The sequence below is a fragment of the Strix aluco genome, chromosome 2, assembly GCF_031877795.1.
Source record: "Strix aluco isolate bStrAlu1 chromosome 2, bStrAlu1.hap1, whole genome shotgun sequence".
NCBI lineage: Eukaryota > Metazoa > Chordata > Aves > Strigiformes > Strigidae > Strix > Strix aluco.
Window position 1 is genome coordinate 46,153,569 of NC_133932.1, and position 15,367 is coordinate 46,168,935.

The 15,367-nt window shown below is 36.2% G+C and overlaps 1 protein-coding gene across 10 annotated transcripts in view; it reads left to right on the forward strand.

The window, feature by feature from the left end:
* DMD (dystrophin) overlaps positions 1–15,367 on the forward strand; it is a 1,148,563-nt gene that overhangs the window by 1,024,177 nt on the left and 109,019 nt on the right. For all 10 annotated transcript variants that reach the window (XM_074814589.1, XM_074814586.1, XM_074814591.1 and 7 more), the window contains one exon: positions 9,277–9,337. In XM_074814589.1, the coding sequence (XP_074670690.1) occupies positions 9,277–9,337 (61 nt within the window). The remainder of the gene's footprint in view (positions 1–9,276; positions 9,338–15,367) is intronic.

The following is a 15,367-nucleotide window of genomic DNA, read 5'->3' on the forward strand; positions in this document are numbered from 1 at the left end:
CAATCCTATTTTTAATGTGATAGCTCATTCACATGCATTACTTGTGATCGCCAGAAAATAGAAGGTATTACATCTTTTAAAAGCATAAGCAAACCTTGTAATTTACTGTCCAGCTCCAGTATGAGCCATCTGTTAGTATGTACAGCATGTCAATGAAGTGACTACATGAAATACTTCTCAGATATAACTGGCAATTACTTACAAGCATGACTGGAAGATCCCAGGTGTTGCTTGTGATTCCCAAGCTCACAGAACATGAACTATTGTCAAGCGAAGAACCTGGAAATAGGAGGAACCGAAAGAACATTTAGGTTTGCAAGTCTAAAAGGTTGATTAACATCTAGCTAACATTTTCTGATTTGTATTTCCCAGGCTACAAGGTTCTGCTACCTAGATATATCAGTACCAGACTTAAATCTGCATACTTAAATATGTTCTAGGAACTGTATTTTAACTTGAGATACCTACCTATACCTTTAAGTTCTGGACTTCCAAGCAGGAACAGCACTGACTTCAATATGAAATGAAGCAGTCATAGCAGCTTTCATTCAGAAACAGAAAGGTTACCAACTCTGGAGCCAACAGTTTGTATTGCAAGCTGCTGCATTTTATGTCAGAAAATTGTTGCTTAAAAATAAAAAATATTATTGCAGCTATGGGCTATGTAACCTAGGTCTCTCCTTCTCAGGATAAGCTCAGAGCTGTTAAGGTTCAGATCTGTTTTTTTTTCCTTCTTCTTTCTGTGCCTTTGTGATTTCCTTCAGTTATTTAGGCCACTATCCTGAGAAATTGGAGATGTGGGTCTGGGTGAGTGCTTAGATTATTATACAAGGCAAAGATTGGTGAAGCTCTTTCTTGTGCAGGCAGGCATATTTAAAAGGGCAAGTCCTGCTAATTAAGACAGCTGCCTCTAAAACTGACACGGCCCTGGGACTCTTAAGACACTTTACTCATCCACCTGATAGATTATTTTCCAGTGCTAACAGCTATATCTTTGTCTTATTTCTCACTGCAGGCATTATATTGTCTTCCAGATATCATTTTTGACATGCAGATGTTGAAGATCATGTCCACTCATCCATGTCTTTTGGATATATGATTTAATATTTTTGATATCACATTGAAGGTTTTGAATAAAAAAATATTACCAGGTAGTAAGATAAAGATAGAGGATAAGTGGTTACAAAAGAATTGGCCTAACTCTGAGAACTCTCTGGAAGCAAAGGGATTTTATTATTGTATTTAAATATGGTCATATTAGCTACAGGAGCCTGGGTGCTAGAAAACTTTTTTCTACTTTCTGACAAATAAAAAATGACTGCATGTGCTTCTGAAAAAGGAAAAAAGTATTAAAATACCAACAAAAAGTTCACTTCAACAGGTCTTGACATTGTTATCACTGTGAATTTGTAGCATCTCTAGGCACCAATTCAACATCAAGACTTGTGTGATGGGTAAATCAGGCTTGAAGTTAGGGAAAAATGTCTTCTGTCCATTTGTGTGTTGTTTAGAATATCGTAACCACAGCTACAACTTTTGGCAGTGCTAGCCTTTGCCTGACTGCTAAAGGTTTTTAAGAGAAATATAACACTGGCATATTTTGAGAGAATGTGCTTATTCTTATTTCTGGAATAAAATTACTAGAATTAATTTTACAGTGAAAGTATGTCATCAGGTCATATGATCACCAGTCCTTCTCTTGCGGGCTTTAAATTTTCCATTATATTTACTTCTCCAGAAAACCACAGAGAATCTCTCCATAAAACTTAATAATATGTTTGATTCACAATGAAATAGGTATAAAGCTGGAATTCCATAAATCCTATGTTTTCCTTTTTCTTGCACTTTTATGTTAAGTGACCCTTTCCACTATAATGCATTGGGGTACAAATTTCTGAACAAAATGATACAGTCAGTTTTCAAATTATGATGTTCTCCCCCTCTCTTCACCTGGAAGCAAGCAAGTTTTCCTTGCAATTAATATCTTGTCTTTGTGAAAAAAATGTTTCCAATAAAAAATAACTTAGAATAGTAGTTAAAAATAATACCTTCTAAATCTCTCTCGTGTTCTTGGTTTTCATTTGTCATCAATTTAAAAATGCTGTATAGTATTTATTTTAAAGCAGAGGGGTTTTTGGGGGGACTGGTCAGGAAAATTGCTGTCTTTTTTAATAGCAGCCTAATTAATTTCTGTATTTTATTCTTGTTTGGTAGATAATCCTATATTCTGCAATGCTAAATAATTTGCAAGCAATCAAATATTATCTTTTACTCTTAATGCATATAAGACTCAAAAGATGGGTTATTGCCTATATACTTTTGTCCACTGTCTCAATTGGTATGTTGCTAAGACAGAATCTTCCCCCCAATATTTTATAATCTTTTTGGAGTAACATTGGATCTGTGAAGCCTAAATGAAAACTAATTCATTTTTTACACTGCCAGGTTTAACTCTGATGCATTTAACCATGCACCCATGTTGTCATGATATGTATGTTGTGTTCAGTTTAGGACATTCCTTTGTCTTTCAACTCCAGGATTGTGGTACAATAGATAAATTCTATATTATAATTCTGCTATGTTTTGTTATATGACGTGGAATATTTACGAAATATTTATTTTTCTATTTATCTAATCCCATTTGCATAAAAATCACCACCAATTTGATTAGGTCATTTTATGACCTCATTTGATGAGACAGTTTTAGAGATTCTTATTCTTAAGAGCAGAAGTTAGCAGTATGAAGTACCTGTAACTTGGGATATGTGGATCGATACAGACTATATCACTTTGCTGTATTTCAAGAAGTATTTCTTTATTAAACAAGTAGATGCTTGTATTTTTGCCATTTTACAGTAGTGTGACATTTAAGAAAATGAGCATTAGATGAATTTTATACTTCACATTACAAGTGGCATTTGGAAACTTCTAAAAAAACTATTCATGATTAAAGGTGTGCATTATTTAGGTTGTATCATATAATGTTGACCCTAGGCTGCAGGTGAGAAATCTTAAGTCATCCGAAATATCCCATCAGGAAACACAGGATGGAAAGGCATCTTTTATAACTCTTGTAAAATGACCATCGCTGTAATTGGCCCTGATAACGTGCTGAACTTTTTCATGACTAATAATCCCTTCTTCAAATTGGTTGCAAGGGTGCTGCAAATGGTATATTCAGTAAATGTCTGCATCTGTGCTACAGCGACAGACAGTGCTGCTAGTGTTGCAGGGAAGTAGTAAGTTTGTTGCTTGGGTTTAAGAACAGCAGAACCCAAGCTGAGAAAGAGTTCTCTATCTCTGAAATGCCCACAGATCCATCCATGTGTGCAACACCATGAGCTAGGGCTCGGAGCAGAATAGACCCCATGCTGTCTAGTCCTTATGAAAGACAGGTTTTGCTTGATGTTTCTGCCTTGTAACTTCTAAATTGTGTGCTCAGTGTATTCTGACATCAGTTTCTCAACCACACAATGCAACATTAGACCTCAGTGCCACACACCGCAATCAGATTGTTCTTTGGTCTCACCTAGTACAATAATAAATACACATAATTTAGAAATCAATTCTCTATAAATCGGTGGGGGGGAGGGAATCGTAACTTACAGATGTGTAGTGACATTTGTTGCAAAGGATCTCAAAGAACTCACATATTATGCAAACACTTCTGTTGTGCCATTGTCATGCGGGCATATGTATTGGAGATGGCATCCTGCCAGCGTGTATCATGAACTGATATGGAGGGAAACATTGTTTTAGCACATTCTCTCAGAAGAGAAGCATAAGCTCTTTATAGTCTGTCGAGAGCAATAGTTTCTCATTTATAATGGTCTCATTTGAAAATAATTGGAATAGTAGTCAATGCATCTTTGAAAGGTTAAGGTACCTCACACAGATGTGAACTTCTGATTCTTGAGGCATCAGTCTTTCCAGATGCAAAGCTTGTCTCATCATTTCATCCTCCCTGTCTGCCTTAGTCTGAAGTCACCAACTCCATACCTTGCTGAAGTGAAAATAATTGCTGTGAAGACAAACCTTCTGTGAATAAATAAATTCCTGGCTCTATGTTTGCATAAAGATATTAATGATGATAATGCTAGATAGAGCAATGTAAGGCATGCAGGTAGAATTCCTAGGACGAACCAGTGAATTATTAGCATTATTAAAATGCGAACATAATTAAGTACCTTGCTGAGTTACAGCTACTATGACCACCAAGCGGGTAACGCAGGTCTTGATTGTGAACATAAAAATGAGCTCAGCTTTAACTATCATGATGCTGAAATGCATATATAATAAATATAATAAATTTCTAAGAAAAAAATAATTGAGAAGATAGATATAACAGTGTATGGGCACCAGGCAGTGCTACTTTGTGGTTTCTGTCCTAAAACTGTTTCCCAATACTTTAACCCCTAGTGACATACAAAAAAAATCTTTTGACTCATATTTAGAACTGAAAATGTACATTCATGCCATTATAGAGTGACTAGAAGTGTGTGCTGACTATGTAAATAAGTACCACTAAGAATAGCTTAAATGTGGGCATACTAAATTTACTCTTTAAATAGCTGGAGGCGAAATAGTTTGCTATTTGTAAACATACATGTATTTTTCATTGTGTTTGTAGTGCTAAAGTGAAATATTTATCAGATTATTTTTTGTAATATCAACATAGATAAAATTATACCATCGTCCTATTTAATATTTCATTCAGGTCCTTGCATAGATTAAACACTGCTGAAGTTCAGAGAGCCAGCATGCTACCATTTCATTATACATTCCGCAAACAAGGATGTAGACTTACTGTCAAGAACCATGTTCACTTAAGCTGAATAGGCAAAGCAAGTCTTGGATGTTAGCACACCAACAGAAAGAAATAAAACTCCCAAATTAGGTAACCATTAAAATGTATGTCAATGCAAATAAAGTATAGGGAAACTTAAATTCACTTTTAAAATGCCCCATATTTTGTGGTGGTACTTAATTTCAGTCAACAGCATTGCAAGTAGCTAGGTGTATGGTAATGGGTTCTTACACTGTGCAAGCTAGAACAATAAAACACTTTTGAATTACACTTAGCAAACAGGAAAATGTCTGCTTCTTGAGTGCTGTAGCACTCAGGGATACTAGAGTGTCATATAAAAAAGTCTTTGCTGGCAAGAGTTTTAGATGGACTAATAAAATGGTCTTAACAAGAAATTAAATATATGTCCATTACCTGCACTAGGTTTATAATGGATAGTAAACCTGTACCAGTAACCAGAGATAAGAAACAGCTGTTCTGAGCGTCTGCCAAAAATTAAATTATTATTCTCTTAGCATAGCTGTAAAAAGTGCCATGTATTTTGTCAACTCAAATTTATGCAAGGCTAGAATCATCCAGGAAACCAAAAGTGTATTATAGACAGCTTCACTGCAATCTCTTGAAGGAACACTAAATCCAATTATGCAGAACATCACAGAATTGTTTGTTATTCTTAAAGCACTTAGTTTCTTATGAAAGCAAAGTATTTGTTCCTCTTCTAATGTATCAAGAACACTATTGTATGCAAGATTCTGTGATAATAAGTTATGACTGCAAAGCTCTTACCCAGACTAATTCAGAAGCAACAGAAGAAATACACTTTCCAAAAAATATGCAGCAATCTATTCTGTATTTAGGTATTGAACTGAAAACAAATTTTAAAGTGAAGAACTGTAGTTTAGTGGTATTTCAGTGGGAAATATTAATGATTGTTTTAATGATTGTAATAATGATGTAAGAAGGTCAATTTTTAGTTAATACTGAAGGGTTATTTTCAAAAATTATAATTTAGTATAATTCTATTTGAATTAGTCCTCAGATAATACCAACTCCCATGGGTAAGAAACCTTATCATTGTCACTGAGTAGGAATTTTAAAACTGTTTGATGGACCACATATTAACACACAGGTTAGTTTTATGGAATAAAAACATATAAAGAAATCAGCAAGTCATTGATAGTGTAAAATGAAACCGTAATCTATGTCTAACTCCTTGGTTTCAGCTTCCATCCCCCTTTAGATGATGGAGAACATTGGATCAGTCACCAAAATTACATTTACAGAAGCTTATGTTCTCACCAGTAGAAAAAATAATTAAGCATCAAGGTTAAGAGTTTTGTATGAACCTAAAAATAGGGTTAAAAGTAGGACATGTTCCCTTATTTTAACATAGTTAACATAAAACAATTACATGATACTCTATTTTTGATAGTTTTTGCATTCCTATAAATTATGTAACAGATTATATCCTTACATCATTTGAGGCTATAGCACTACAGAAACTGAGAAGCTGCGTGCACATTGCAGCTACAGCTTGTGCTACTGAAAAGAGCCAGCTTAATGAACGGCAACCTTGGCCTTCACAGCCCTTCAGCTACACAGCCTATGAACATTGAACAAAATGACAGTCCCTCTCCCAAGGAGAAGTATATGATCATAGATAAATTATGAGTGTATCTGAGTATTTGTACTTGTATATGAAAATGCACACAGTCCTGTGCTCTTGTATGTGTAGGTCATGATACAGACTTCAGTGGCGTTGCAGCATGCTATTTTTCTATGAGCTCTAACACTGTAATTCAAATTCTGCGTTTCCTGCACACTTTGAAAGTTACCTGTTTTCATGGTTCATACCTTTGAAATTTCATTTCACCCTTCTTTTTTAAAAAATGCAAAACTGTATAAGTTATAGGAAAGCAATACACTCAGCTACAGATGGTTAGTTGGGGGTTGAAGACAACAGCAGGGCCTACAAAGATGCTGTGGTAGGCTTTTCATAAATCCTTGGCCACCAGCAATCTAAAACAGGATTATCATATTCATATTTCTTCCAAACATATTCCTTCCTTTCCCTATCTTCTCAGCATTGTCTCAAATGTATGTGAAACCCATTGTCCCACTTGCCAGTCTGTACCCTCTTCTGAGTTGCTTTTCCTTCTCCTTTTCAGACCATCTAGAATGTCTCCAACTTCCTCCACTGTTGCTATCTGATTTATGTCCCTTCTGTGGGGTCCCTAGGCACCTTCCAGCCCTGCTTCAAAATTCATGTGCATGTGGCTACAAAAATAGCAAGATTTCTCTATGCAGCAATTTTTATAAGAACGTTTCATCTCTTTCCTCCAATTCTTGCCTGTGCTCCAGTACATGGGTGTTGCATTTTAGGGGGGAATTAATTTGGTAAGAGATGAATCCCCTTGCATTTTAGCCAGTCCTCAGAGATTAGAGGGGCTAGGGCTGGCTGGACTTATCTCTTAATAGGTATGCCAATTATGGCTGTGACTATAGTCTGACCCGGATGCACGAACAGCCCGTATGCTGTAGGTCCAGTTGCATACAAGAGAAGCAGTCAGGTTTATGAATAGTATGGTTTATTCTTATGCAACATGTACAGGTTCTTTGAGATTGCCTACGATAAATGCACAAACTGTAGGTTGGCTGTATAGCACTACACAAAAGAAAAACAATTGCAATCACACGTACATAATTCCCGGGTAATCACTTGGCGTAGCCAAGGGCTCAAATCTTACCAAAAGGCGTCCCTTGGGGGGGGGGGGGGGGGAGGCAAGGAGCACAAATCCATCGATCTGTCCCTCCAATTTGGTGTCAGATTATTGTCCCTCCGAGTTAGACACAAACTTGGGGTAGTATTGATCTTAGTATGTATGTGTGAGTGGATGGGACTGTAGTCATGCCATTATCTTTTGAGTAACAACACAGCACATTCCTTGATGTGAGAGGTACAGCTGGTTTTTGTGGGAAAAAGAGGGAGGATGAGAAACAAGGCTGGCTGGCTACTGCAAAAATTCTTGAGATAAGTAAAAGAATGGGACCGCACAGCCTACACCTTGCTTCTCGTTCCTCCCTGGTGCCATAGCAAACACAAATCACTGGACCTCCATCCCATCTTGTGCTTGCTCTGGGCACCCTGTGTCAAAGAAATGTGTGTTTTACAGATTTCTCACTGGTTTACTTTTCTCACGCTTCCAACACTTAACAATGGACAAGAGAGGGGCAGTATATTTCATTCTGCAGACTGACTTCTGTGAATCTGGTTAACAATTCTGGTACAAAATATAGGAAATGTGTATATTAGTCATTTTTATTTGTATGAACTGTGATTTGTTGACTTTGTTAAAGTACCTGCAGATGGGGAGTGGTGTTTTTAAAGTATCTATTTTGAATAAGAGAGGGAAAGAAAGTACTCAGAGCCAAATGATCAAGCAGCTAATTACTAGTTGTCTTGGTAACCATTATTTTCCTTTGTGAACAGCAGGGGTCACTAAAAAGAAGGGTTACACTGGATGAAGCAAACAGGCTTTTTCTTCCCTCCACTAGATCACTTTTCATATATTTTCTTTTTTAATCACTACATTAAAAAAAGAAAGTTTTTGGTCCTACTGGTTTTGACAGATAACAAACTCTTAATAAAAAAGCTATCTTCTGATTATGGCCTAAACTGTAAGTTTTCTCTGCCTGTAATAAAACATCTAATAAAAAAATCATTCTCAATTGTTTTGCCAATGAGTTTTATAAAAACTTTGTTAAAAAATATTTTCATTGTAACTTAATGTTGATATTTAACACTGTGATAGTCAGGAGTGAGTAATGTCACTTCCTCTCTATTTCTTGTGATCACACTGTCATTTTCTCCATTTTTTGCTGTTATTGAAAGTCAATAAGACACAATTAGTAATGTGGAGCAATAAAAAGAAAATTACTCCCCATTTAGAACAAGTCAACAAGAGAATAAACAAAATACTTAGATGCTCTCTCAGTGTAACTTCACTCAACATGAAATGTGAACAAGCGCATAATTCCATTCCTAGAAGGATGGAAAGCGCTGACCACACAAGGAAAGAAGTTGAAGACAACCCAGTCAAACACATTAGCAGGAGGAACACTATAAAAGAACACACCAGAAGATAGGTTGCTTGCTCTGCTTCGTATCTGTTCTGTAAGGTTAGTAGTCAAGGAGGATTTTTTGTATTTATCTTTGCAGCTGAATGAGTTCAGTTTCTCTCAGATTAGGGCAGAAATTTCAGAACAGCAGGTTAATCCTTCCTGCCTTCATGGGCAACTGAGCAAACAGACCTGTATCGGTGTGGTCGAGTGTAAAATTGTAATTCTAGAGATTAACGTTGTCTTTCATGTTTGAACTTGACCTCCATGTTCTCTTCTAGGTATGTTTGTATGTATGAATGCATGTGTGCATTTATTTATTTGTTTGTTTGTTTCTTTGTTGTTAACAGCTTCTGTCCAAGGCCCCTGGGAGAGGGCAATCTCACCAAACAAAGTGCCATATTATATCAAGTGAGTATAAACAGTAATTCATTCCAGATATTTACATTTGTCATTTAAGAGGATACTTGGTAATTTTCTTAGATTACCATGAACTGCTCCTATGGTGTCTAAGTGGGAAGAACAAACAGGAATGAAATGTGAAATAAATTTCACAGAAGTGTGTTATTTAAAAGCACAGTAGGATGCACTGATTTGTAAATTCTTTGGGTTTATGTTACTGTAAATCACCTGCAAACTAAGTAAAGCTTTGGGGTATCTGGATTATAGTTTAATTTGTACCATTACCCACTGAAGAGTACGTATGGCAGGTTTTGAAAAAAAAACAAAAAAAAAAGAATTGCAGTTGTGAATGTGATACACTGTTTTTTTCAACCTAGCAATGCACATACTTTATACTATGAATTCCTTTAGGGACGGTACTTGAAAAAGTCTGTAACTGAGGAATGACAAGGGACAAATTATTCCCTATGCACTATTTTTTTAGAGTTTAGTTCCCCAATTTAAGCTAGTTTGCTTTGAGACATGTGTATGCATAACAAATTAGAAAAAAATTTTTAAAATCAACAATTTGGAGACACCTGCTTCTAATGCCCTAAAGAGAGCTACTACACAGCAAATAAGAAAGACGTTTTAATACATTTTTCCTTTTCTTTTTAGTTCTTTATTATTTGTAATATGTGCCTTGAACTACTTATACATAACTTCTGAATGAAACAGGTGATGCAATACCTGTGATAAAGACTGTAGTGCAAGTGACAAAACATGGGTGGTGTTTAATACACATATTCACATGTTCCTCCTTATATTCCCAAAACACTTTGCAAACTCAACTAGTGTCACTGAAGCCATCTGGCTGCAGATAGCTCTTTCAGTGGCACTTCAGTTCCAACCTTCACAACAAGGTGAACTGCAACAGCAGCTTCAGAGTTTGAGTTACACATGAAGAAACCCAAGTCTGTAGTGCAGTTCAGAGGTACACTTATACCTGGCTAAGTTGGTTTAATGTTGTGTTAAATTTGTAATTTTTCCACTGTTTATATTTGGCTATGAATAATGAAACAGTCACAAAGAAACTGGAAAGCTCTATCAAAGAGGAGGGGCAACCTACAGAAGACAAATGCTGGAAAGCGAGTCAATGCTCTGGCATGTAAGAGTCAGTTTATGTCACTATTATGAAGGAAAAGATCCTCTTTGCTTTCCCATGGCATGAAATGCCATTACTGGGGAGAGATGCCTTGGAAATTCTTAATGTAGGCACAAGATGCTCTCCTTCGCACCTCTCTCTGTGCTACTCGTATCCAGCAGCCATGCGTAACTGTTGACTCTTTGCGCTAAAATGGTCAGTAGTGTTCTTGCTTTTCCTTGCTAGATTTTAGTTGTCTTCTGTTCCAGGCCATTTACAAATTCAAAGGAAAACACTTGTTTTAATTTGTTCACTTCAGAAAAATCTTAATAGCCATAAAAAGTTGTAGCACTACTAGTTTAATTAAAGTTTTATCTTTTATAGAAAAACTTGCTGTCCTTGAGATGTAAAACGAACCAGTCAAGTTATAATGACTCTTAGTGAGCAGTCACATCTACTTCTTTCTCCAGTGGTCCTCAGCCATTTTTTTATTTTCATTCATTCTCGTCACTTGTATTTCATATTTACACACAACTAAATTGTTTTCTGTACCATTCTGGCTTTTAAATTTAGCATATTCTTTCTTTAATTTTTGACCTATTACTCTTCTACCAATTGTTAATTCTCTAAAAGACGTTCCATGAAGACTAAGCAGCTACAGACAGCATTCTCTTCATGTTTACATAATTTTCTTTCTCATCAATGTAGAATATTGGTGCTAGCCCCCTTCATTAACCAGACTTGCTACACGTTTTATTGTTTTTCACTTTATCTGTTTTCCTTTGATGCTTAACTGTTTTATCTCATCATTTCACATTTACAATGACACAGTATTTGATAAATCCACAAATCAGGCAGTACTTAGTGCTAAATATTCAGCAGCAATGTTTACTTACAGCTAGATATCTTCAAATCTTGTGATTTTCCTGGTTAAAATTTCATTTTTATACAGTTGATTAATCTGTAGCAACTAGTTGCCTCTAAAGCTTATCACTTCAATAATTCCTTCTTGAGATTATTCACACCAGTATCTTTTTTTTTTTCAAATTGTATTGGCATAGGCGTCATTGCCATGGAAAATACCATTCTCAACAGTGTATACAACCTGTTTCAGCTGTTTCCAGTCTCTGCCACTTTGTAGTTGCTTGGCCTACCGTCAGCCTCATGAAAATTTCAGTCTAATGGCCTTACACCAGCTGCTGCATTCTGGTGGATTTCCCTCCACCCTTTTATGTGCTTCCCTCCTTATGGGGGTGACAAGCTAGGCCAATGGTTCAGCCCCACCTCTCTATTCACCAGTGAACTGAGAAATCAAATTTTTGTGTTCCAGCACAGCAGAAGTGTTTTGGCTTCTCAAGCAGCAAGTGGACATTGCTACCTGGGTACTGAGCACTTCCCCAGTGCACAAGGTGCTACTGAGTTAAAAACCTTTCTGTTTTGTCTCTGAATTAAAACATGTAAAATTGCTCGAAAACACATTTTATCCAACCCTTTTCTTTTTGACCTTTTTTCTTCCTTGATATATTCCTTGTGTCTAGTATGGGATTTAAAGGTTTCATTAGGTTAAAAAAGGAAAGGAATATAAAAAATAGTTTTCAGTTTAATCAGTCCTGTTCCCTGAAAACCTTGATCCTACTCTTACTGGAGTGCAACATAGAAAATGGGAAGGCAGAAGCAGGCACAGGCATGTCTGTACTCTTTAAAAATGTTTTAGTTATTCATCAAAATTTCTAAACTTAAGTTTTCAGGAGACAAACCAGGCAATTACTGTACCTCAGAAATCTGAAAAGCAAATGGAAAAAATGCACAGCACAAAGACTACTGAATACACATCAAAAGATAAAAAAGTCTCAAAATCTAAAAAAGACAGATAATGAAGGTAAGGAGGCTGCAGATTTTAACACCATAATTCAGGTTAGATCACATCTTAGCAGAGCTCACCCCATGATGAAAGGGATCTCACATGTGTATGCATGCACACGCACATTCTTATCTTCCAATCAAACAGATAGAGGAGCTGCTCCAAAGCAGTGATAGATAGCAAAATCAAATGTCTACTTTGGATTTTCAACACCAGAAGCAGCATTCAGTCATGCTGCACAACCCAATTCCTCTTCAGTGTTTGTCGTCCCGGAGCACAAGGGGATATTAAGCAGCTATACTCTGAATCATGTTTGCATCTCTTGTGTACGGCTTATCCTGTGCTCAGCAAATGTGTCCATTACACAGTGCTAGGAGATCTCTGTTGCCTTGGAGTAAGGAGAAGGAGTTGGATTGAAGTCTGCAACATACCTTCCTTCTAAAAAAAATTCAGTATTCCTGCCATCATGATGTCTTGAAATTTAGTAGGTGTGACTTCTATATTTGTACTAATCTTTGACATTATTTTTCCTCTGTATAACTGACTTGCCAGTTAATAGTGTCTGTCTTCTTACCCTCTTGCTGTGCCCATTCTTTTGAAGGATTTAAAATGCTTCTGCAAAAATACAGTAGTCTTTTATCTCAGTACTTCCCACAAAGGAAGACTTCCAAGTTATTTCCCAGCCAAGCTTATTTCCTTATACAGATTATAGCAGTTCACTGAACTTTGTCCTGCTGAGGGCAAAGCTGGATTCTCGGGAGCATAGATTTTACTCCTTGAGAAGATCCATATGAGCCTATCTATATAAATTAGCTATGCAGTGAGCTAAATCCAAGGACTGTGCATCTCCACTTGCTTACTTTCTTCCACATTGTAGTTTCCTATGAGAGCATTTGACTTGCATTAAACATACCAGCTTGTGACATACTTTCTTGTTAGTTTCAGATTCTTCAGTCTTTCCATCCTTCATACTGGAGATCTAGTGGGCCAGTTTCTATAAACATACTTCTTTGTTGTCTTAATTTTTAATCTCCCTTTTAATTGTTGTTTAACCATGCAGAATTTCAACACAGAAAAAAGCTAAGAGCCCTGAGTTTTCATTGTAAAAGCAAACAGATTAGAGCCATGATTCTTTTACTTTTGTTCAACTTGGAGACAGGATAAATGAATCTATCTGAATTAAATTCTACTAAGATAAAATAAAGCAAAGAGTTGCTGTTCTGGTAAAATCACTTGGGTTAATTGTTTCTTCTGCAGAATGTAGATAAGTATGAGCTACAAAAAGTAGTGGGAAATATGTGTCAGACAGCAGAGACATGGAGAACCATAAATAAATAATGCATGACTATGTATATGTAGTGAGTGAAGCTGTGAGCATGCTATGAAAACCATGTGTATAGCTGACAGTTAACCTATCTGCCAAGTACCAAAAGGGTATTATTTTGGCTTCTTAAAAGCACACCTATTATGACCTTTTCCCGTATTTCAGTCTGAACTCTTCATACGAAAATTGAAACTATTGTGAAGGAAAAAAAAGGTATAATACTTTTCAGTCTTCCTTTATGTGATGTAAATCGTCATGCTGTCTAGCATACAAATCTAAATGAAATATCTGATATTTCTTAGAGGTTTGTCCAAGTGCAGAGTTTATCATTTGTAGGGCTGTGAAGCCTTGGTTCCAAAACTTGTCACGAAAATTTAGACTCTGAGTGTAAATAAATGAGAAATCTTGAGCCTTTAACTACCTTTAAAATGAAAGAGGAGGTTATAAACAGATGTGTTCCTGCTGACTGAGCAAGAGCACTCAGGGAAGATCCCGTGGGTCTGCTCTTCGTTACCATCTGTCAGCAGGGAGTTACTGCCCTCACTTGCAAAGTAACTGAAGGGGATTTAATTTGTTTTGAAATGAATTATAAGTACTCAGCAGCAATTTTATCGTATCCTAGATGGTGCAGGGACTGGGAGCAGGGCTATAGCCTCTTGTTAGGGGCAGCAACTGATGGAAACCATGTGCTTTACCAACATAACAGCATGTAACTTAGTGCCTGCAGTGGAGGGCAGAGATCAGCTTCCTCAGGCACTTACACAACACTTACAGAGCTTGGTCCTCTTGATATGACAGTGCTCGTATTTGAGTGGATAGTAAATTTCTTAAGCTTTGTTGTCAGATTCATTCAGTACAAATGTTCACAAAGATTGTACAGTGTTAAGCATTTCAGAGAGGTTAAATGGTGCAGGGATAAATTTGTGCAGGTTAAATCTAAAAATGTGTTATGAAGGTAATGAGCTGGGTAAGAGAATTTTAGATGGCATCTGGCTTTCCTATTTTCCTAATTAAAAGGAATGTATCAACATTTTAAATCCATTAAATCCAGATACTCATTGTTTTCCAGCTCTGGGGCTAGGAGAGTAATAAATGAGCTATTTTAATAGGCAGTAATGTGAAAAGTAAACTTTTGATACTGTACAAGGAGTTCATCTCTTTATAGCGTAATAGAATATAATTACATAACCTTAAATATTTTATTGTAGCTGAAATTGTTATATTTATTGTAAGCTGAATGTGATTTTTGCTTGAATTTTACTTTTTACTTCATTTCTATCTGCTCCATTTTACTTCAGTTGTTAAATGTAGCCTGACTACATTTAACAACTGAAGTAAATGAATAAAAAATTAACATAGCCAATATAATTTTTACAAAGTTGAATGACATCTATACAATATGGTCCTATTTTGTAGAGTATATACCAGATCTTCCATGAAAAAGTAGATTTTACAGCTGCTCCTGATAGCTAAAATTTATTGCCGTATACTTCAAGCCCATGTTTTAAACATTGTGCGCTTAATGAGCGGGATTCAAAAATAGGAATTATGTTTGATTTCCACTGGAATGCTTTGAAGTTGAAAAGATTAGACACATTAAGCAAAAAAATAGAAAGATTTGCCTGTCAGACTTTTCTTTTTTTAAAGATCAATTACATACTTAATTTAGATGACAAAGAGAAGACAGCTTCTGACAACTGTCCAATGAAATCTTCAAGGAAATGGGGAACA